Source organism: Colobus angolensis, unplaced genomic scaffold, assembly GCF_000951035.1.
Source record: "Colobus angolensis palliatus isolate OR3802 unplaced genomic scaffold, Cang.pa_1.0 Scaffold159, whole genome shotgun sequence".
Lineage (NCBI taxonomy): Eukaryota > Metazoa > Chordata > Mammalia > Primates > Cercopithecidae > Colobus > Colobus angolensis.
Window position 1 is genome coordinate 335,959 of NW_012114699.1, and position 21,741 is coordinate 357,699.

At 36.6% G+C, this 21,741-nt stretch overlaps 1 protein-coding gene across 6 annotated transcripts in view; it reads left to right on the forward strand.

Annotated features, from left to right (window-relative positions):
• Positions 1-18,210, forward strand: part of STAG2 (stromal antigen 2) — a 155,983-nt gene extending 137,773 nt beyond the window's left edge. For 3 of the 6 annotated variants that reach the window (XM_011936949.1, XM_011936951.1, XM_011936950.1), the window contains 6 exons: positions 2,184-2,407; positions 5,645-5,834; positions 5,924-6,034; positions 9,094-9,220; positions 10,787-10,864; positions 16,286-18,210. In XM_011936949.1, coding sequence (XP_011792339.1) covers positions 2,184-2,407; positions 5,645-5,834; positions 5,924-6,034; positions 9,094-9,220; positions 10,787-10,864; positions 16,286-16,309 — 754 coding nt within the window. In that variant the 3' untranslated portion in view covers positions 16,310-18,210. The remainder of the gene's footprint in view (positions 1-2,183; positions 2,408-5,644; positions 5,835-5,923; positions 6,035-9,093; positions 9,221-10,786; positions 10,865-16,285) is intronic. The other 3 variants (XM_011936953.1, XM_011936954.1, XM_011936952.1) reach the window with 1 other exon arrangement.
• The last annotated feature ends 3,531 nt before the right edge of the window (positions 18,211-21,741 follow it).

The following is a 21,741-nucleotide window of genomic DNA, read 5'->3' on the forward strand; positions in this document are numbered from 1 at the left end:
TTTAAGAAGTTTAGCTCTGTCCCTCAGGCACCATCTTGGCCCACTGCAAACTCTGCCTCCCGGGTTCAAGAGATTCTCCTGCCTCAGCCACCTGTGTAACTGGGATTATAGGCATGCACCACCATGCCCGGCTAATTTTGTATTTTTAGTAGAGACAGGGTTTCACCATGTTGGCCAGGCTAGTCTCAAACTCCTGACCTCAGGTGATCTGCCTGCCTTGACCTCGCAAAGTGCTGGGATTACAGTCGTGAACCACCGTGCCCTGCCAAGTTCTGTATCTTGTTAGGCATGTGGGTCACACAGGTCTATATTCAGTTGTAAAACTGATACAACAGTGGTCTTAGTTTTATGTGTTCTATTATATATAAATTTATCTCAGTTAAAATTGCATAAGCAGTATTAATCAGAGAAATAAAAATTAAAACAATGAAATACCATTTCTCACCTAGCACATTAGGAAAAATTAAGAAGTCTGATAGTGTCAAATAAATATTGCCAAGGATGTGAGGCAGCAGAGCCGTTTACACATTGTTGATGGCAGTACAAGACCATTTTGTGGAGCTTTTTGGCAATGCCTAGTAAAGTTTAAGATTCTCTCTACCTCGTGATCGAGTAATTTCATTCATAAGTAGATACCCCACAGAGACTCCTGAATACATGCACAATGAGACTGATAAAAGAATGATGGCTGTTGGATTGTTTGAAATAGTGGAAAACTCAAAACAACCTAAACATCCATCAACTGAAAATGGATCAATAGATTTATATATAATGGAATACCATACAATAGTAAAAATGGCTAGATTTCATTGAGTACAAAGAGCAAAATACAAAACTGTACTATGATGTTTACAGACAACTATGTATTGAACATACAAAATGTGCATAGAGGTGATAAATAGTGGTAACCTCTGGGCACGAGGAGGAAGCAAAATGGGGATAGCTTTAGTGCAGGCTACTTATCTGTAATGTCCTATTTAGGTATGTGGTGGGTACATAATTGTAAATCTCTCTGCCAGTGAGTATATTTTGGCTCAAGCTTTGCATCTTGTTGCAGACTTAACAGTTTTTGGAGTGGTAGTCAGTTCACAGGCCACACTTGGAGATGTACTGTACTACTATATATGACTGAAGTGTATTGTAATACAGAAAGACATACTGGGAGTTGGGTGCGGTGGCTCACACCTGTCATCCCAGCATTTTGGGAGGTCATGGCGGGCAGAGAGTTTGAGAGCAATCTGGCCAACATGGTGAAACCCTGTCTCTAAAAAAAATGCAAACATTAGGCGTGGTGGTGTGCACCTGTAATCCAAGCTACTCAGGAGGCTGAGGCAGGAGAATCGTTTGAACCTGGGAGGTGGAGTTGCAGTGAGCCGAAACGGCACCACTGCACTCCAGCCTCGATAACAGAGTGAGACTGTGTCTCAAAAAAAAAAAGAAAAAAGAAAAATGCATACTGAACAGCTAACAAAGCAGTATGCTTCATAACTGATGTCTCCTATTCTCTTTAATGCTGTTCACACTAGTAAATCTGAATTGATAGAAATCAGTCATTACAATGACAGCAAATATTTTAGTTGCACTTTACAGTTAATTGACAAATAATTGTCTTTATTTGAAGCATAATTTAGCCTTATTGAACTCTTGGTGTCAGAGCCTTGGACTTGAATCATGGTTATGCTGCCTCTACTCATTTTTATTACTGTGGGATTACTTCTTAATTTTTATTATCCTTTCTTTCATCACCTGTAAAATTGGGAAAACATTTCGCTCAAAGAATTGTAAGAATAGTTAAGGAACCTGAGGAAAAAAAATACCTAGCGCATAGTCGTCACATGAACGTTAGTTGAATTTTGATTGCAAAATTACTTATAAGCCTTGAGATACTTGGATCCAGGGGTAGATTTATGATTTCCACCAGGCTGAAACTTTTTTGCAGGTAGGAATCATATCATATCCATCTTTGTATCTATTCATAGTGCCTGGTATGTAATAGGTACTCAGCAAATGTTAAACTGAATGCTCTGAATTATTTCATTTGATGTGAAAATCTTGGCAGAGACAACATTGTTCATTAGGCTGAGTTTGAGTAGTGAAGTAATATGCCCATGCTCACACAACTAGGAGTTAATGTAACCTGCAGATTTCTGTATCAAAGCTAACAGTTTTGATTTCTTTTCAAGGTATGTTTACTTGGAAAAGTTCATGACGTTTCAGATGTCACTCCGAAGAGAGGATGTGTGGCTTCCACTGATGTCTTACCGAAATTCTTTGCTAGCTGGTGGTGATGATGACACCATGTCAGTCATTAGTGGAATCAGCAGCCGGGGGTCAACTGTGCGGAGTAAAAAATCAAAACCATCTACAGGAAAACGGAAAGTGGTTGAAGGCATGCAGCTTTCACTCAGTAAGGATATGATTTATTTTCTTTATATTTATCCCTAATATTTACCAACTGAATTGTCATTAAGGTTCACCTTATTTTTTATTTGAGATGTTTTCAGTAATAGCTTTCAAAATGTGTTCATTATGTGTAAATGTGCTGTTGTAAGCATTTTAGATAAATAAACTCAGTTCTCACAACGTTTTGGGTACATCTTCATTTTTCAGATGACAGCACTTGGCACAGAAAGGTTAAGTAACATACTCATGTCACACAGTTATTAAGTAGGAGAGCCATGTGGTTTCACTTTAGAGTGCCTGCTTTTTAAAATCTGTGCTACACTGTATGCATAGGGAAATGGACTCAGTATTATGGAGCTAGTTAATACCCAAGAGATCAGATCATCTAGTTAAAGTGGAACAACAGATTTAGAGAGGTTGCAACTTCTGAATTTCTATGAAGAGGCCATTAATCATGAAGAACTTCATAGAAATAGAGTGCAATCATATTAGAGGTAGGAATGCATTATGGTGCTTGAAACTCTTATACTCCTAGCACTCCAGAGTTGGTTCAAAATGGGCCTGGGGACTTTTTTCTTAGGAATTATTAAACAAATTAGCATAGTTGTCAACATTTGTCCCAGTTATTATTGTTGAATAGCAAACTACCTCAAAACTTAAGACATAGCCAGTACCTCAGCTAGGAAGGCTCAAAGGCTGGTGGCTGAAATCATACGGAGGCATCTTCACTTACATATCTGATGCTGGCTGTCACTTGGGACCTCAGCTGTACTATCTGCCAGGACACCTACCTGTGACTTCTCCATGTCAGCGTATCACTAGGCTCCAAGAGCAAGTGTCCCAAAAGACCAGAAGTGGAAGCTGCCAATTTCTTAAGGCCTGGGCCCAAAAACTGGCATAGTGTAATTTCTGCCATATTCTATTGGCCAAGCAATCACAGATTCTAGGGGAGAGGACATAATTCTCCACCTCTTAATGTGAGAAATGTCAAAGAATTTTGGGGCCATATTTTAAAATTGCCACTTATCTCATCAGCTTTCATTTATCATCAAGTGCTTAGTGTTTAAAACTTGATTGTCCTGTGAATTTTAGTATCTTTTGTCCAGTAGTATAAAGGCGTAACCTTATATTTCTAACTTGTACAATTTTACACTGGTTAGTTATATAGTCCCAACATCACAGTTGATGGGGAAATCTCTTTTATTAACCTGGACCAGTTAAAGTAGTTAGGGCCCATGGTTTATAAGTTAAAAGAAACTTTTCTGTTTTTTAAAAACAATGTTATCAAATTAAAAGATGATGTTTTCTCATATCACTAAATTTTTGAAAGTTTTTATCATTTGAGCTAGTCGTTAATAGTTAATAGATGTGTGCTGGGCCATCAAATCTCTCTCTCTTTTTTTAGACCTCATGGAAACACATGAATGGGTATTCATATTACAGAAATCTCTCTCTCTCTTTTTTTTTTTTTAAGACCTCATGGAAACGCATATGAATTGGTATTTATATTACATTTTACAAATAGATTATTAAACCAGATACTTCAATTTTTACAGGAAGAGTCAGTGCTCTCATTCAGGTTTTTGGGGAGAACCATAGAAATTGAGATATTAATAAGTTAAGGAAGTTTGAATACTGATACGTTTGCCAAGTCAATGCAATTTTGAAGACAGTATTGGAGCCTGAATGCAGTAGAACTTAAAGGCTGATGTAATTATATTGCAAAATGTGGAGTTTATGTTTAATCTATTATTAGAGTATTAGCTATTCATGCATTTTCTTTCCACTCTTATCCCTTAAAACCTTACACACATTTGCAAATATGCATAATCTTTTTTATGTTTTTGATGGAGTTTTACTCTTGTTGCCCAGGCTGGAGTGCAATGGTGTGATGTTGGCTCACCGCAACCTCCCCCTCGCTTGTTCAAGTGATTCTCCTGCCTTAGCCTCCCGAGTAGCTGGGATTACTGGCGTCTGCCACTGCGCCTAATTTTTGTATTTTTAGTAGAGATGGGATTTCACCATCTTTGCCAGGCTCAAACTCCTGACCTTGTGATCCACCTGTCTCAGCCTCCCAAAGTGCTGGGATTACAGGCGTGAGCCACTACACCTGGCCTCATATGTATAATCTTCTAATGAAATAGTTTTCTTCTAAATTCACAACCACAAAGTGCTATTAATTTTTTTCTTCCAAGTCAGTGATTTTAAAAATTACTATTAATTCAGTAACAAATGTACACAAATTTGACTTAATAATTATGGCAACATTTACAGACATTTGAAAAAAGTAGCTTTTGCAGGTGTGAAACCTTTTTTCTTTTTAGTCCAGTGCTTAATATTCGTGTAGATTTGTGGCCCCCTTGCAGTTGCTCTTACTACCTGCTCAGCAGTCTGCATCCAATAGATTGGGAACCAGTCTCCTATTACTTCCATCCCTGTTACCATGTCTCACTCACCTAGGCCACACAATTAGCCTCCTAACTGGTCTGTTTGTTCACCAGTATTCTGTTTTTAAGTTTACTCCCCACACTGCCACTACATTGACTAAAACATGTAACTCACCAAATTACTTCCCTACCTTAAAACCTTCAGCAGCAGTTCCTTGTTATATTAGCAGAGCTCACAAGATTTTCCACAATTTGATTCCTGCTTCTTTGTCTAGCCTTGTCTTTTACTACTCTTTCAATCTTTATGCCCCAGGAGTAGCAAACTGTTAGTTTTGAACCATACAAAATTGCCCTTTTTGTAGGTCAAATATCAGCAGATTAATAGGGTTCAGTCGACTGGGTGCAGTGTCTCACACTTGTAGTCCCCGCTGAGGCAGGAGAATTGCTTGAACCCAAGAGGTGGAGGTTGCAGTGAGCCGAGAATTGCCTTAATTCTTGCTTTATGTTCTTCTCCCTGCCTAGAATAAAAAGCCTTCCTAGCCCAGCTGATACCTACTCTAGTTGGAAGTTGCTTCTGGATAGCTGGCTCTGACCCCTTTCACTGCCTCCACTCCCCTTATGCTTCCCTCTCTGCTTGCATTTGCCACATTGTGTTTTAATTGCCTAGTTTTCCTGTGTCTACAACTAGACTCTAAGGCCAGGTCAGGGACTGCCCCTTACATAGGTTTGTGTCCCCCTGTTCCTATGACTTGCATGTGGAAAGCAACAGATGTTTATTGACCTGAACAGGTTGTATTAGACACCTGAATAGTCAAAATTAGTGACTAAACCTCGTCGTTAATTTTCTTTTTCAGCTGAAGAAAGTAGTAGTAGTGATAGTATGTGGTTAAGCAGAGAACAAACACTGCACACCCCTGTTATGATGCAGACACCACAACTCACCTCCACTATTATGAGAGAGCCGAAAAGATTACGGCCTGAGGATAGCTTCATGAGTGTTTATCCAATGCAGACTGAACATCATCAAACACCTCTTGATTATAAGTAAGTACATTTGATCATTTTCTGTGCTATAACTTTATTAATTACATAGAAAAAGTTAAGTTAAAAGAAGAATAAAATTCTCCTTGAAGCACGCAGGTAACATGGATGTTAGCTCAAAGACAACAAGAGGAAGCAAGGCAACAGCAGGAGAGAGCAGCAATGAGCTATGTTAAACTGCGAACTAATCTTCAGCATGCCATGTAAGTGAGAGTGCCTTATTGTCTGAGTCTAGGAAGTTCACTAATTCATTTTAACATTTTAATGTGTGCCTTACCTAAAAATTTCAGCAAACTCTCTAGAGTAACTTGAGCTGAAATAATCAAGGAACTAAAAATTGGTCTTTCCAACAGAAAAACAAAATATTTTAATTAAAATACTACCCAGTTAGCCAAAGGACCAATCTTAGGTTATCTGTTGGAAAAGTTTAAATATCAATCCTTGTTTATTTTGGTACACAGCATTAAAAATACAGTTCTGTTACATCCTAATTGATTTTCCCAACTTAGTTCAGGCCCTCATCTCTCACCTGAACTATTATATTAGCTTTCTAACTGGATTTCTTCCCTCAAATCTCCCATTTATCTTCTCACCAAACCTCTCCCTTCACCCCCTACTCCATCATTCACACTGCCATCAAGAATTACTATTCTAGAATAAAAATCTTACCATGTAACTCTTACTTAAAACCTTTCTGTGACTCCCCATTGCCTGCTGGATAAACTCCAAACTTCCTTAGCTCATGGCATGCAAGATGTTTCAAAATATGGCCCCTGCCACATTTTAGTATGATTTCCTATTCCCTGGCAGCTGGTAAAGTCATCATAAAAGAACAAGCTCAGGTGTCACTTTAACTGAAGCTTTGGTCATCTATGCTCCCATAACACTATGTATATCCATATTTCTTATAGCACTTGCCACGTTGTACTGTAAATATTTGTTTATGAGTTTGTCCCGTTTGTCTAGACTGTGAGCTCCTCAAGGGCAGGGACTACATTCATTGCCTGTCAGTGCTTGACACATAAAAGATGCTAAGTAAATGTTCATTGAATGAATAAATGTTCAATGCTAAAAAAAAATTGAAGTTTATCTTTTAAATACTTTGCTTTTACTGGATTATGTATGATAACTTTATAAATCTTTATAAAATCTTCATTAGCTTTGGCTCTAAAATAAATGGCAGACAAGCAGTCTTTAGATAATTTTTTTAAATGTCTTGATTAGTATACAGGGAAAAGTGTGATGATTATGATTAAGTTTTTGAGTTTGAAAGCATTGTATTTATAATGTGCTGTATGTTTTACTATTAGGAGATAGTAGTTGTTACCCTCTTCTTTTTTTAATTTATATTTTGTTCTGTTTTGTTGGTTTTTAGATGTTAAGAATTTTACCTGTTTTTCTTACAAAATGATCATTTACTATGAGTGGTGGCCTGTATAAATTCACTTTAGTTATCTCCATAGTGGTCTTAACCTCTAGAGACACAAGGTATACTCTATTACATGTATAGATTCTGATCCTGGTTAATATGGTCATCATCTATATTATCACATGATTCTATCCCCTTTTCTCTGTTTCTGTGACCACATTCCTTTTAATATAAGTTCTTATTTTATGCTGGATCCTACAACTAATTTCTTGGCTTCCAACTTGTCACTGGTCGATATATTCCAGAATTCTGCCATGCAGTCATTTGGTCTGTATCTCTCCCCATAAAACATTACACCGGTTCCTAAGATCCTATATAGCATGTCACTACTGAGTACCATTTTAATTCCCAATTATAGTTAACCGCCCCCTGCCTCCCCCTCCCTCCCCACTGGCAACTACAAGAAATTATCTCAGTTAAATAACTATTACCAGAGGATGCTTTGGTGATTGTACCATAAGTCATCTATTGCGTGGGACTCTAAAGCATTTTCATCTTACAATGATTTTTCTATAATGGTATCTGCCCTATAAATAAAAATACTTCCAAATTATCTTATTTTTCGTAGCTTGTATCACATATATCTTCCTTGTATTTCAAACAAAATGCAGAACAGCTTTCTGATTTTCTGTCACATGGTTCATACAGCACATATATTCCCTTCACGGTTGCCTCCACAAAATACAGTAAAATTGTCTTTCTACCTAGAATTGTTAGGAAGTAAGGACCATTATAAACATATTTGTCCAGGTAACATGGATCAGACATCATATCTTGTTATCTTTATATCTTTTAAGAACCAGCATAGTATTGTGTAAATTGTAAGCATTCGGTAAATAATTGCTGGGGTTTTGGCAACTTTCTTAACTATGGGGGTGTCTTTGGATGAGAAAAGAAGGTAATGTTGGCCAAACTGCGGAAAAACAACAAGTCCTACTCAGTTTCACAATTATGTTGGCTACTTTATGCTGATCTGGGCTAATTTGTAAACTTAATTTATTCTCCATAATTATGTAATAACATATATAACTCTTGGTCTTAGTTTTTCATTTTAAATTTCTATATATGTCTTAGTTTTGAGTTTCATAGGGCACACAAATCTAAGTTTCAGCATGAGTGTTCCTCATTTCTTCCTGAGGCAGAATTAATCCCTTATTTTAGTATGTCCTTATAACATTTGATGCATAGTTTTCTTGTAATTTTTATCACATTTTGTCATAATTAATTGTTTATCTCTGTTTGCCATAGTAGACTGTAAGCTCCTTGAGGGCAGGAATCATGTCTTAGTCTTATTCATCTTTTTTTTTTTTTTTTAAACATCCATAGGACACAGTAGAAGCCTGTCACATAGTAGGCATTGTGTGAGTGAGTGTGCACCTGCCTGGTACACATTAGGTACTGAATGAATGAGGGAGTGATGAGTAAAAGTAGCATTGTATATTGATGAAAATATGTGTATTCTGAAAATGTCATTTCTTTGGTCTCTGTTTTATGTTTGTTTATTAATTTGTACCCTGCCTACTTTCAAAAAGGATTTGAGGTATCTTGTATGTTCCCATGTGGGAAATTCTCATTGAATCTTGTATATGGCATATCAGAACTATAAAGCTAAATGTACTGAAGTAATGTAGAATAAACATAACTCCTTAGCATTTTTAGACAAGTGAACATTGGGTTTTGACATCATTGATGACATAATGCCTAATCATTCTCCCTGACCTTTAATTCCATCATTTTCCATTATACTTGAATATAGAGAGCCACATACTGCTGCCTATATATTAATAGTCATGACATGAGTTCAGATCTTGACTTTGTTTTATATTTCTCTAGTCGGCGTGGCACAAGCCTAATGGAAGATGATGAAGAGCCAATTGTTGAAGATGTTATGATGTCCTCAGAAGGGAGGATTGAGGATCTTAATGAGGGAATGGATTTTGACACCATGGATATAGATTTGGTAAGAAACTTCATGATTTCTGTAAGATTTTCAATTTAGATCTTTTGAAAATTATGTTGGATATTTATTAGAGTAGAGAAATACTTACCAAGAGAAATAAGTTTTTTGCAAAAATATTAAATAAAATAGTTGCCAGGGGTTTAGATATATGGGAAGGGATTTAGAAGAGAGTAAGGTTGGTGAAGGTGGTAGATCCTAGATTAAGATGATAAAAATTGTCTGTTTGCTTCTGAGATTAATTTAGGAATATATAGGTTTAAAGGGTATATTTTGATTAATACTAATTTGACTATGAAAATCAATTGTTATTTAATTATGCATTAAACATGAGTATAAAAGTATACCATTATCAAAACAATATATTAATACTACTTGTTGAGACAAATTCCGTATCAGATAATGAAGTAAAATTACTTAAACTTGAAGGAAGTTAAATACAGGAAGGGGAGTGTATTCTTTATTAATAATTAAATATGTGATTAGGGTTGATCATATACAAAATGGTTTTACATATTTCATTTTGCTACATATCTCATTCAACTTTGTGAAGTAAGTTGAGAGGATTGAGAATATTGAAACTAACTCTCTCCAAAGAGGCAAAACTAGCAAATAGTAAAGTTGATACTTGTAAGTCAAGTCTTATGATTCTTTTTAGTATGTTGTGTATTCTTTTTTTTTTTTTTTTGAGACGGAGTCTGGCTCTGTCTCCCAGGCTGGAGTGCAGTGGCCGGATCTCAGCTCACTGAAAGCTCCGCCTCCCGGGTTTACTCCATTCTCCTGCCTCAGCCTCCGGAGTAGCTGGGACTACAGGCGCCCACCACCTCGCCCGGCTAGTTTTTTGTATTTTTAGTAGAGACGGGGTTTCACCGTGTTAGCCAGGATGGTCTGGATCTCCTGACCTCGTGATCCGCCTGTCTCGACCTCCCAAAGTGCTGGGATTACAGGCTTGAGCCACCGCGCCTGGCTGTATATTGTGTATTCTTAAAGAAATAATTAAATTTTTAGAATGGTATAAAGGTGCCTCAAAAGGAAAATGGATTTGAGAGAATGATTTTTAAAGTAAAATGAAAAATGAGTTTTCCGGTTTTTGTCTCTCAGGATAATTTTCCATGAGTTTTTTATTTTTTATTTTATTTTTTATTTTATTTTTTTATTTTGAGACGGAGTCTCGCTCTGTCACCCAGACTGGAGTGCAGTGGCGTGATCTCGGCTCACTGCAAGCTCCACCTCCTGGGTTCATGCTGTTCTCCTGCCTCAGCCTCCTGAGTAGCTGGGACTACAGGCGCCCAATTTTTTGTATTTTTAGTAGAGACGGGGTTTCACCGTGTTAGCCAGGATGGTCTCGATCTCCTGACGTTGTGATCCACCTGCCTTGGCCTCCCAAAGTGCTGGGATTACAGGCATGAGCCACCAGGCCCGGCCAATCATTTTCCATGAGTTTTTAAAATATTGTGTCAGGTACACTTGGAATCACATAGGCCATGTGAACACTTAACTTGGATATTTTCAGTTACTATCTGGTTTGTAGATATAGCTAATATCAACTTATTTCCTTTTTTCCTTTAGCCACCATCAAAGAACAGACGAGAGAGAACAGAACTGAAGCCTGATTTCTTTGATCCAGCTTCAATTATGGATGAATCAGTAGGTTTAATTTAAATGTACCCCAGGATTGCAAAATCAAAAGTATAGGCAGTCTCTCAGTTTGAGGTTGAAAACCTGGGGTAGCATACTGAGAATAGATGAAAACAGTTGGACGTGAGAAAAAGAGGCAGGCAGGCAGGATTTCAGTGGGAGGGGAAGAGAGTGATGCAATAGTGGTGACAGATTAGAAAAGTACTTTTGAATCCTGGCTGACTGGGACTTGAATATTAAGGAATTTGGACTGTTCTTCCAGGTTTGTACTGTTCTTCAATGGGTTGCCCATTGAAGGATTTTAAATAAGATAATGTCATGATGAGAATTGTGTTTCAGAAAGATTTCCTTGACATTTATGGATGGGACAGGATGAATGAGGGGCGTAATATAAAGGCATGGTGAAAAATAATGAGAACTTGAACAAAGGCTTTGATAATGAAGAGAAGGTTATTGAGCTGTCTAGGATGAGAGTCAGTTACCACTCCCACCATCCTTAATTGGTTATTATTGGGCTTTGTCAGTTCTTTTTCTTAAGTGCCTCTTATATCAGTCCCCTGTGCCATATTCTTCTTGACAGTGCCTTGATTCAGGTCCTCCTCAGTTTTCACATGGGCTGTTGCAAAGCCTTTAAGCTGATATTGTAGTCCCCCTGCTCCTTTATACCTCTTGTGGGGGTCATCTTTCTAAAAATGCAGATGTGATATTCTCACTTACCATTCTTTTTTTTTTTTTGAGACGGAGTCTCGCTCTCTGCCGCCCAGGCTGGAGTGCAGTGGCCAGATCTCAGCTCACTGCAAGCTCCGCCTCCCGGGTTTACGTCATTCTCCTGCCTCAGCCTCCGGAGTAGCTGGGACTACAGGTGACTGCCACCTCGCCCAGCTAGTTTTTTGTATTTTTTTAGTAGAGACGGGGTTTCACCATGTTAGCCAGGATCACTTACCATTCTTTTATTGATTTTTTTTCCCCCATTGCCATTAGGAAGAAAATTCTAGCTCCTCAGCCTAGCAAACAAAGCCTTTTATGGTCTGGTTCCCTTGCCACCTTAACCTTGGCCTTTTCCTTACATGTATTCTATGCTCTAGCCATATCAAATCTTGTAGTTCCTCTCAGATACACTATGCTCTTTCCTGACTCCATAACTTTGTATAAGCTTTTTTTCTACCAGAAATTCCCGTTTATTTTTCCTCCTAGTAAAGTCTTTATTTGATACTAATTCTGACATTACCTGTGGAATTTTTGCTGACTTCCAGATTTTTTTTTCTCTTCTTCCTTAACTCCTTGTACACACTTTATTGTAATAATTACCAGACTTGCATAGTGACATAGGATATTACATGCCCTGGTCCTTCACTAGATTGAACTCCCTGAGGCAGTGATGATGTTATTCATTTTTAGTTCTGCCCAGCATAGTAGATATTTATTTTGTCAAATGAATAAATCATTTAAGTGCCCTGTCATCTCCCTTTTTAGTATCTACCCATTTTATGTTCCTCGTTCCTCACACCTACTGCCTCAAGTGGTTATACCATCCTCTAAGGCCTCCCTTCTATGTCCAATTTCTACCATTCCCTCCTTGCCCTCTCCTACCTCATAATCTGCTTTCACATAGCTTTTAGAACTATTTTGACAAACTAATTCACACTAACATGTTTATTAATAAGGCCACGGGGCCGGGCTCAGTGGCTCATGCCTATAATCCCAACACTTTGGGAGGACAAGGTAGGAGGATTGTTTGAGCCCAAGAGCTTGAGACCAGCTTGGGCAACACAGTGAGACCCCATCTTTACAAAAACTAAAAAAAATCAGCTGGGCATGGTGATGCGTACCTGCGGTCCCAGCTACCCAGGAGCGCGAGGTGGGAGGATCGCTTGAGCCCAGGATGTTGAGGCTGCAGTGAGTTGTGTTCACAATACTGCACTCCAGCCTGGGTGACAGAGCCGAGACCCTGTCTCAAAAAAAAAAAAAAAAAAGTAGAATCTGCTTCGATTGGTCTTATGTGTGGCCTTAAGATTCTGCATTGCTAACATGCTGTCGGTGCTTCAGGTCTGCAAACCATACTTTGAGTAGCAAGACTTTATAGTACCTAAGTGACCTATCCCACTCATAAGTCTATGGTTTTCTTGATGATTAATCTAACAGTATGTATCAGTTATGGTTTTCTTGATGATTAATCTAACAGTATGTATCATCTTAGTTTGTTAAACATGGAAGTAGTGATTGTGGTGAGGGGTAAAGGAATATTTTCAAGCAGGTGTGATGAAATGCATTTATTCAACAATTTATTACATCAGAAGTTGGTGCTGAAGTGAATAAGACACTCTCCCTGTCCTTAAGGAATTCATATTCTAGTGCACCCTGACTATCACTTTGAAATGAAAAGCATGGAAGGTAGTAGCTGAGAGCTTGGGTGACAGACACTATGCTAGGTATGATTTATTTTGATCCTCTCAGCAACCTTGTGAGAAAGGTAATGGGAATTTCCACTTTCATGCCGTAGTAAGCTGAGACTGAAGAACTGGTTTAGTGACTTTGCTCAGTTATGCAGTTAGCAAGTGTCCAAGTAGTAATTTGATGCCAGTTCCTTTTGATTTAATAATCTCCTGCTGTCTCTACTGTTGTGCTTCCCAAAACTAAAATCCCCATTTGGATGAAACACCAATAGAAGTAATTAAGAAATTGAAATGGTTAACTATGATCAAAATTAATATGGGCAGTTAGGATCACCATTTTTTAATGTATTTGTCTAATGTCAGGAGAACTTTTAACATTTGTTTTCTTAGTTACAGACTAGATTTGCAAACAGGTGTTCTTCAGATTACTAAAATAATGAAACAACAATTTTTTTTTTTTTTTGAGACGGAGTCTCGCTCTGTCGCCCAGGCTGGAGTGCAGTGACCAGATCTCAGCTCACTGCAAGCTCCACCTCCTGGGTTCATGCTGTTCTCCTGCCTCAGCCTCCCGCCCGCCACCTCGCCCGGCTAGTTTTTTGTATTTTTTTTAGTAGAGACGGGGTTTCACCGTGTTAGCCAGGATGGTCTCTATCTCCTGACCTTGTGATCCGCCCGTCTGGGCCTCCCAAAGTGCTGGGATTACAGGCTTGAGCCACCGCGCCCGGCCGAAACAACAATATTAACTATGTGTATCTATTTTTGACATTTAACATTTAGAGAAAAGTAGGGTCCTAATAGTCATTTTTTATTTATAGTGATTTTATAGCATTCTCATGTACATTGAATGTTACAGCTGAGAGGCTTTTATTTATTCTTAATTTGATAATAGTTTAGCTGCTTCTGCTACTAAAATTAGGAAAATGAGCACTTGTACTTATAACTGTAGTTTTATAGCATTACCACATGATGGCAGCAGTCACATAACTGAATGCTCAATAATCTTTAAAGGCTTAGGTTTCTTTAGAAGTCTTTGACAATGTAATTTTTTTTTAAAGTTAATAGTTTATTTTAAAAATGTACACTGCACTATACTCCATACTGTCTCAACCATAACTTAAGAAATGGAATAATGGAAAATTTTAAATGTAAAATTCTGTTTGCCTTTATACAATACCCCACATCTGTTCTTACTGAAGCCCGTAATAACGGAGTCATCAAAACAGTAGCAAAATTGGGATTTAAATTCTTTAATGTCCAGTTCTAAGAAGTGGTAATATAAAAACTCTGAACCTATCATTCTGTGTTGCATATACATAAAATTCTAGATTTATGGTGTAGCTGGTTTTATATTTGGACACAAAATTGGTTTATAACATTTTGATAACAGTCGTTTTCTGCCAGAATTGCCAAAACATACTGAAGTTTGATATTTGTACTTCTAAAAATATGTTAAAGTATTTATTAATGTTAACATCAGAAACAGGCAGAGTTTGTGTTGGCACAGAAAAGAGTGTCACTACTCTCATTCCCCTGTGTTGAGATTCTCTTATTATAATTATTTATAGTATAAAATTGGTAAAGAAGGGCTCCATGTAATGGAACTAATTTAATGTTCTAGTAAGAGAATCTAGTTATAACCTAGTCTGTACGAAACAAAAAGAATTTCAGGTGTTCGGGTGCTTTCTAGTCAGGCACTCTGTTTGTAAAGAGCTTGAGTTCATCTTTGTCCCATACTCTATACTAAATTGCTGATTAAGATTTTATACTTTCATTCATCATCAAACCTTTCCCTACCGAGATTCGTAGACTGTTATGGCAAGAAATGGCCTTTAAACATTATCTAGGTCTCTTTGGTGGAAACGTTCTAACCACCCAAACTCTTGTCTTTAACCAAAAAAGGAGAACCCTGAAGCATGCGGGAAGGGGAGAGGACAAGGGATTAGTAGTGTGGTAGTTATTGTGAATGGACAGGTAAGAAAGTGGGTGCACGAGTCCTCTTTGTTTTCATTACTTGGGATTCCAAACACTACTTGATAATTCATTATAAAGAGGCTGCAATCAGATACTTGTTTCTGGGTCTGAAAATACACAGTTTCTTCAGCTTATGTTTATACATGAGTTCTGGGACTTTTGTTCATAGAACTTATGAGAGATTTAACTTGTAAGTAAGAGCTCTTTGTAATATTTCAGCTCATTACATCTGGCTTTGATATCAGTTCTTACTAGCTCATTATAGTATTCTAAAATATTACTTAATGGGCATAAGTGCTAGAATTTTAATTGAGCAACCTAACTTTTAGTATATATACTAACAGTCACATGCCATTCTTGTTTAATGAACAAGGGAGAGTTGCTCCATTCATCATCTGCTTTTACTTTTAGACAAGTAATTATTAGATTTTACCTAACATTCCTTTCTCAGCTGGAGTATATAGAAAGCATCAATATAAGTCATTTTGCCCTGATTTTACCTTACCTTTTTGATTTCTTAAAATTTGTAGTTCTATTCACTTTGGCCATATTTTCTAAAGAAAGCTTCCTGCTTTCTACATACTTGAATTGTTCTTAGATTGTTTTTGGTCTGCATATTCAAATGCCTTTTTGAAAAACCGTATCCACTTCCAGCACAAATAGCCAAGTTTGCAAGACTTTCTTAACCTCTTTCCAAGGAACCTGTGCCAGAAATATATGCGAAGAAGCACATTCATTTATTCATTCAACAAATACCTATGTTGAGTGCCTATGTTTAGGGCATTATCTGGACATCAGGGGTATATATAAACATAATTAATCCAAGGTTCCTACTTTAATTATATTTGTGAGGTAAGTAGCATCTTGATTAGTCCTGATGTTATTTCATTATATATCATGGTCGATTTAATTTTAGAATTATACATCTGAAGAGAAGGGAAGTTTTCGAAGTGGTTTTATTAGCATGTTATTTAACATAATAAAGCATTAATGTAAGGTTTACAGATATATTTAAATAAGTGAATGACTTTTAACGAGATTTTCTCCCCCCTCTCTCTCTCATTAGGTTCTTGGAGTGTCAATGTTTTAATACCAGTACACAATTAAATCTGTGGTGAAGTCATTTTCTAAGTGGAAGAGGAAATTTTAAAGTGTGGTAGATACAGTGAAATTCTGTACAGATTTTTCTCTAAGGAGAATATGACATGCTTATGCTTACCAAGATCAAGTGCATTGAGGGGCAGTTTTGTTTGCCTGAATAAAAGTAAAGGACAAGTAAACAATTTGATGATAAGCTACAGTTTTTCTTAGAAAGTAAATATTTTATTTATGCGCTGTTAGTTGGCTTTTGAATCAATTATTTCATGCTTTTTTTTAAAAAAAAAAAAAACAAAATAACAATCTGAAGAGGCATTTGGTACAGATACGAATTCTCTTACATTTATTTACTGGTTGTACTAAATAATGATGACCTCTGCTGGATTTCTGTTTACATCCAGAAAACAATGTTAAGGATGTATTTATTCCCCTACCCTGAAGAAAGTGTAGGATAGAATTGTTTTTAGCATTCTAAATTTAAATGCTTAAAACATCAATCAACAAAACTTTGTTTTAAATATTGTAATTGTGGAGAAAAGTAAACTTATAAGCAGAACTTTTACAATTTTTTCATCTAAAAGTATTTTAAGATATTTTTAAAATCCAAGAGCTTCTCTATACTTTTCAGAAATACCCAGATGCAGTGAACTGCCAGAAGGTAACCAGTCTCAAACATGCTTATCCCATTATCAACCCTGAAAGTTTGCTTGTCCTTTAAGATAAAAATGTAATGTTGTGATATTCCTTCCAGTAGTGCCACTGTATTTTGTCTCCAAATAAAAGAAGCTTATTGTAGTATGTTTGCAGAAAAATTCTAAACAAAAATTATACAGCTTATTAGAGTGTGGGAATAGGGATCTAAATTTTAAATAAAATTATATATATATATAAATTGGTGCTGATTTTATAATTGCGCAGTTTGTTTAGTTTTTTCTTACTTTTAAATTCCAACTTAAAATTATGAGGTTTCAGAAATATATTGAAAGTTTAACAATGTTTAAAAATAGAAAAGCATGAGTGTTCATGCTTTAAAATGATTTTTAAATTTGTATTTTATATTGTTTTATCTATCTGTCTTTGCAAGCAGTCTTCAGGTTAAAGATACTTCTAACAGGTTACAGTACATTTCCTCTGTATGTAAATTAGATGGGATAATAGAATTCATAACCCATAATATTCTTTGAAAGCTAAGCTTTAAACTTCATTTTATGTCCTTTCACAAATAAATTAGTTTAAAACAGAAAGTGGCTACTTGCCATTTTGACATCAACTCATTTTGCGAGGCTTAGGCAGCTAGACATCGTTTAAAACAAAATATTAACTTATATTACATGTGTATCTATCTTTTGTCAGTCGTCTCTCAGTTCTTGAGGTATATTATTTTAATCATTCCATGCCTTAATATGCTTGCAATACAAGAATATCTTCAGATGGATGAATACCAAAAGGCTTTCAGTTTTTAGTCAGAAATCAAGCATTGGGCTGTGGTAGCCAAAAACCATAGGTTAGCTAAAAAGATCATGATACAATTATTTTATTAAGTCATGGTTAATAACAAATGAATCCAGACTTGTCTAACAGATTTTCCATCAACAAATATTGTTATGTGCAAAAGTATTGCCTATGTTGTTTTACACACCACTGCATTAACTAGAACTGCTGAGAGGACTGTATATATGATTTTAAACCTAAGTTGATTTTTTTTCTCACTCTTGAAAGGAGTACTTCTTTGTGAAAGCAGTTCTTACAGCTTTGTTTTCAACCAGCTAAAAATGTTTTATATATTACTCTAACCTGTTGTCCTCCACATTCTATTGTCCTAATTGTACTGTTTTCTGATTTGTATTTATGTCTTGAGACAGTAACTTTTTGAATAAAAATAAACCTACAGTATGTTGTATGTTTTCTCTTGTACTCAGAGGGGGAGGGTGACTATAAATGGTTTGCAAATTATATCTATTATCACATCTTTTCATGTGTTTGAGGAATAATTTATAGAGAATGCCATCAGTTTATATTTTTAATAAATCATATGTATTTACAATGAAACCAAATCCCTAATTGGGTTATTACTTTAAAATAGGAATCTGTAACCATTATTGCTTTAATTTTCATCTGGTATAGGTTAAACACATTTACAAATGTTTCCATTGTTTATACAGGGTACATTTGAGTGCCTTCTGTGTGCTAGGCATGTGTTAAGAGATCCCTCCTTCATAGATCCATTGGGGAAAACAAAATAATAAACTTGTAATAAATGCCAGGAAGGAAACAGGCAGGATATGCTGAGGTAGAGAATGAGAGAGAGAAAAAGAGCGAAACCGGTCTTAAATAAGGGGCTCATGGCATGGAGGTAAAACCAACATTTGAAAAAGAATTTCCTAATTGAATTCATATTGAAAACTCATCAAAGAAAGTATTAACAAGATTTGCATTGTACTGTTTAAGAGGTTCATATCAGTGTAACACTAGCACATTGTTCATTTGGGCTAGTTTGTATATCATACTAGAATTGTCTTCTATCATTAGTGATTCAGAACTGAACGTATAAAATGATAGCTAAAACAGCTGGGTGCTGTTTTAAGTAGTTTATGTGTAATAACTCATTAAGCTTCATGACGAGTTGATGATGCTGTTACTCCCCCACCATTTTTTTTTTTTAAACAAATCGGAGGTGAGAATGAGGTACAAAGAAGTTTAAATACCTTAGACCAGGGGTACCAGAACTTGGCCTGTTAGGCACTGGGCTGCACAGCAGGAGGTGAGTGGTAGCCTAGTGAGCAAGCATTAATCACCTGAGCTCTGCCTACTGTCAGATAAGCCTTGGCATTAGATTCTCAAAGGAGCGCAAATCCTAAAGTGAACTGCACATGAAAAGGATTTAGGTTGAGCATTCCTTATGAGAATGCTTGATGATCTGAGGTGCAACAGTTTCATCGTGAACCCCACCTCCCACCCCACCCCCACAGTCTATGGAAAAAGTTACATTCCATGAAACTGGCCGCTGGTGCCAGGAAGGTTGGATACTGCTGCCTAAGACAAGGTTATATGGCTAGTAAATAATGGAGTTGGTATTCCAGCCCAGACAGTCTGGCCGCATTAAGTCCTAGAAAGCATTGAAACTATTTGATAGATAAGGGAAACATTCGTAATTGCATACCCATAAAATGGTACATTGTTCGTTGTCATAGTGCATCTATCTCCTTAAGAGTTCAACTGCTTGTAGATTTGGTAGGCGTAAATAAATATTGTCCTTAATATGCTACCTAACCGGCTTTCATAAAGAAGATGTAAGCTGAATCTGAGTCCTGAACTTATCAGTGGTTTAGTTAATAAAGCTGAGAGACTGGGGAAGAAGAGTAGGATAACTGAGATGTCTTCAATATTCTGCCACAAAGGGAACTTTAAGGGGTCACATGGATGAATACAGATCAGACATATTACTCTGGTAGCAGTAATGATTCAGCAAAAGAAAATGATCCAATAAAGCACCATGCCTTTGGTTATGAGGAAACTCGGTGTTGAAGTCCACTAGATAAATGTCACTTCAGGTCAACAAATCTTAGTGATTGATGTGTGCCTGGCCTAGTGCTAGCTGGTGAGAAGGCAGAGACCAAGACAGATTTTGTGCTTACAGTTCTACTGGGGGTTAGGATGCAGATGCCGAAAGAATAAAATGAAGTAAGTTCATTGTTTGTATTGGGTGTTAGGGGAGCACAGAGGAGGGGCACAAACAGTGGATGTGCTCAGAGAGGCTTCCTGTAAGGCTGATACTTGAATTCTCCCCTGCAACATTTTATGCAAATTTTCACGCAACAAAGTTGAAAGAATTTTACTTTGAATACACTGTTGTACTTGCCTTTACCACATGTCCATCTGTCTCTCATTTATGTATTTCAAGGTAAATTGCAAACACCGGCACACTACCTCCTAACTACTTCAGTGTGCATATCATTAAAAGTTTACTGTTTTCTATTTTGGTATATAATTTATATATAGTAAATACACAAACTATATATATTTGCTGTTTTGACAAATGCTTAGACTGCTTAACCCAAATCCCTATTTGAACATTACCATAAACCTGGAAAGTTTCTTTTTTCTCCTTAACCAATCTGTTCATCTATCCTCTAGAAACAATAGCTATTATGTTCCCATCATAGATAAAATTTGGCTGTTCATGTAAGTGGAATCATAACAGTGTTTTTGTGCAAGGTTTCAGCATGTTTCTGAGATCCATGTTTCATATATCAACAGTTCATTCTTTTAAATGTGTTTCATTGTAAAAATATACTACAATTTGTTATGGGTTGTTTCTGCTTTTTTGGCTGTTATGAATAAAGCTGCTACCTGAGTTGCGTTTTAAAAGCCGAGAGGTGGGATAGGTGAAAGGAGGACTGCATGACGAGGGCTGAAAATTTCAGGCAAAGGAGACAACATAAATGACCATCTTAGATGTGAGAACTATTTAGTAATTGCTTAAGGGTGGATGGGGCAAGACTGGAAAGGATAGTTGACTATCCAGTACCTCACATCAGCTTTAAAAATGAAAAAAAACATTCACAAGTGATACCTTTGGTAACTTAAGTGTCTTTGTTTTATGTGTGATGTGCTCAGAATTGGCGAAGATCCAAAATGGTAGCAGGGTGCCTTTAAATGACTTGTGAAAACTTGATTTGTGTAATAATATGAGTGTTTTCATCACATCAGGCCTTATTCTACCATTGAGGAAAATGAAAGGCCAGCTACTATAAGTTTGTTTTTCATTTTTTATTTTTACTTGTTTTAATTGACTATATATGTGTGTGTGTGTGTGTGTGTGTGTGTACATATTGACAAGAACTATTCATGTGTATATGTTTTAAAATACGTATACATTGTGGAAAGACTAAATCGAGCTAACATGCATTACCTCACACATTTTTTGTGGAGAGGAGTCTTTTGCTATTACTGTATTGTGTATTCTCCCTTCAAATTTATTAATACTTGCCATATATATACTTAGGTGTTCCAATGTTGGATACATCTATATTTACAATTGTTATATCCTCATGATGAATCGTCCCCTTTATCATTATATAATGACCTTCTTTGTGTCTTCTTACAGATTTTACTCAAATTCTACTTTATCTAAAGTATAGCTACCCCTGCTCTCTTCAGGTTTTCACTTGTATAAAATAGATTTTTCTGTCCCTCCACTATCAGTCTCTGTGTGTCCTTAAAGGTGAAGTGAGTCTTTTTTAGGCAGTAGTTAGGTTTTACTTTTAAAAAATCCATTCAACCGGTTTTTTGATTGGAGAATTTATTCCATTTATACTCATAGTAATTATTGATAGGTAGGGACTTATTACTGCTATTTTGTTCATTGTTTTCTGGTTGTTTCGTAGATCCTTTGTTCCTTTCTTCCTCGCTTGCTACCTTCCT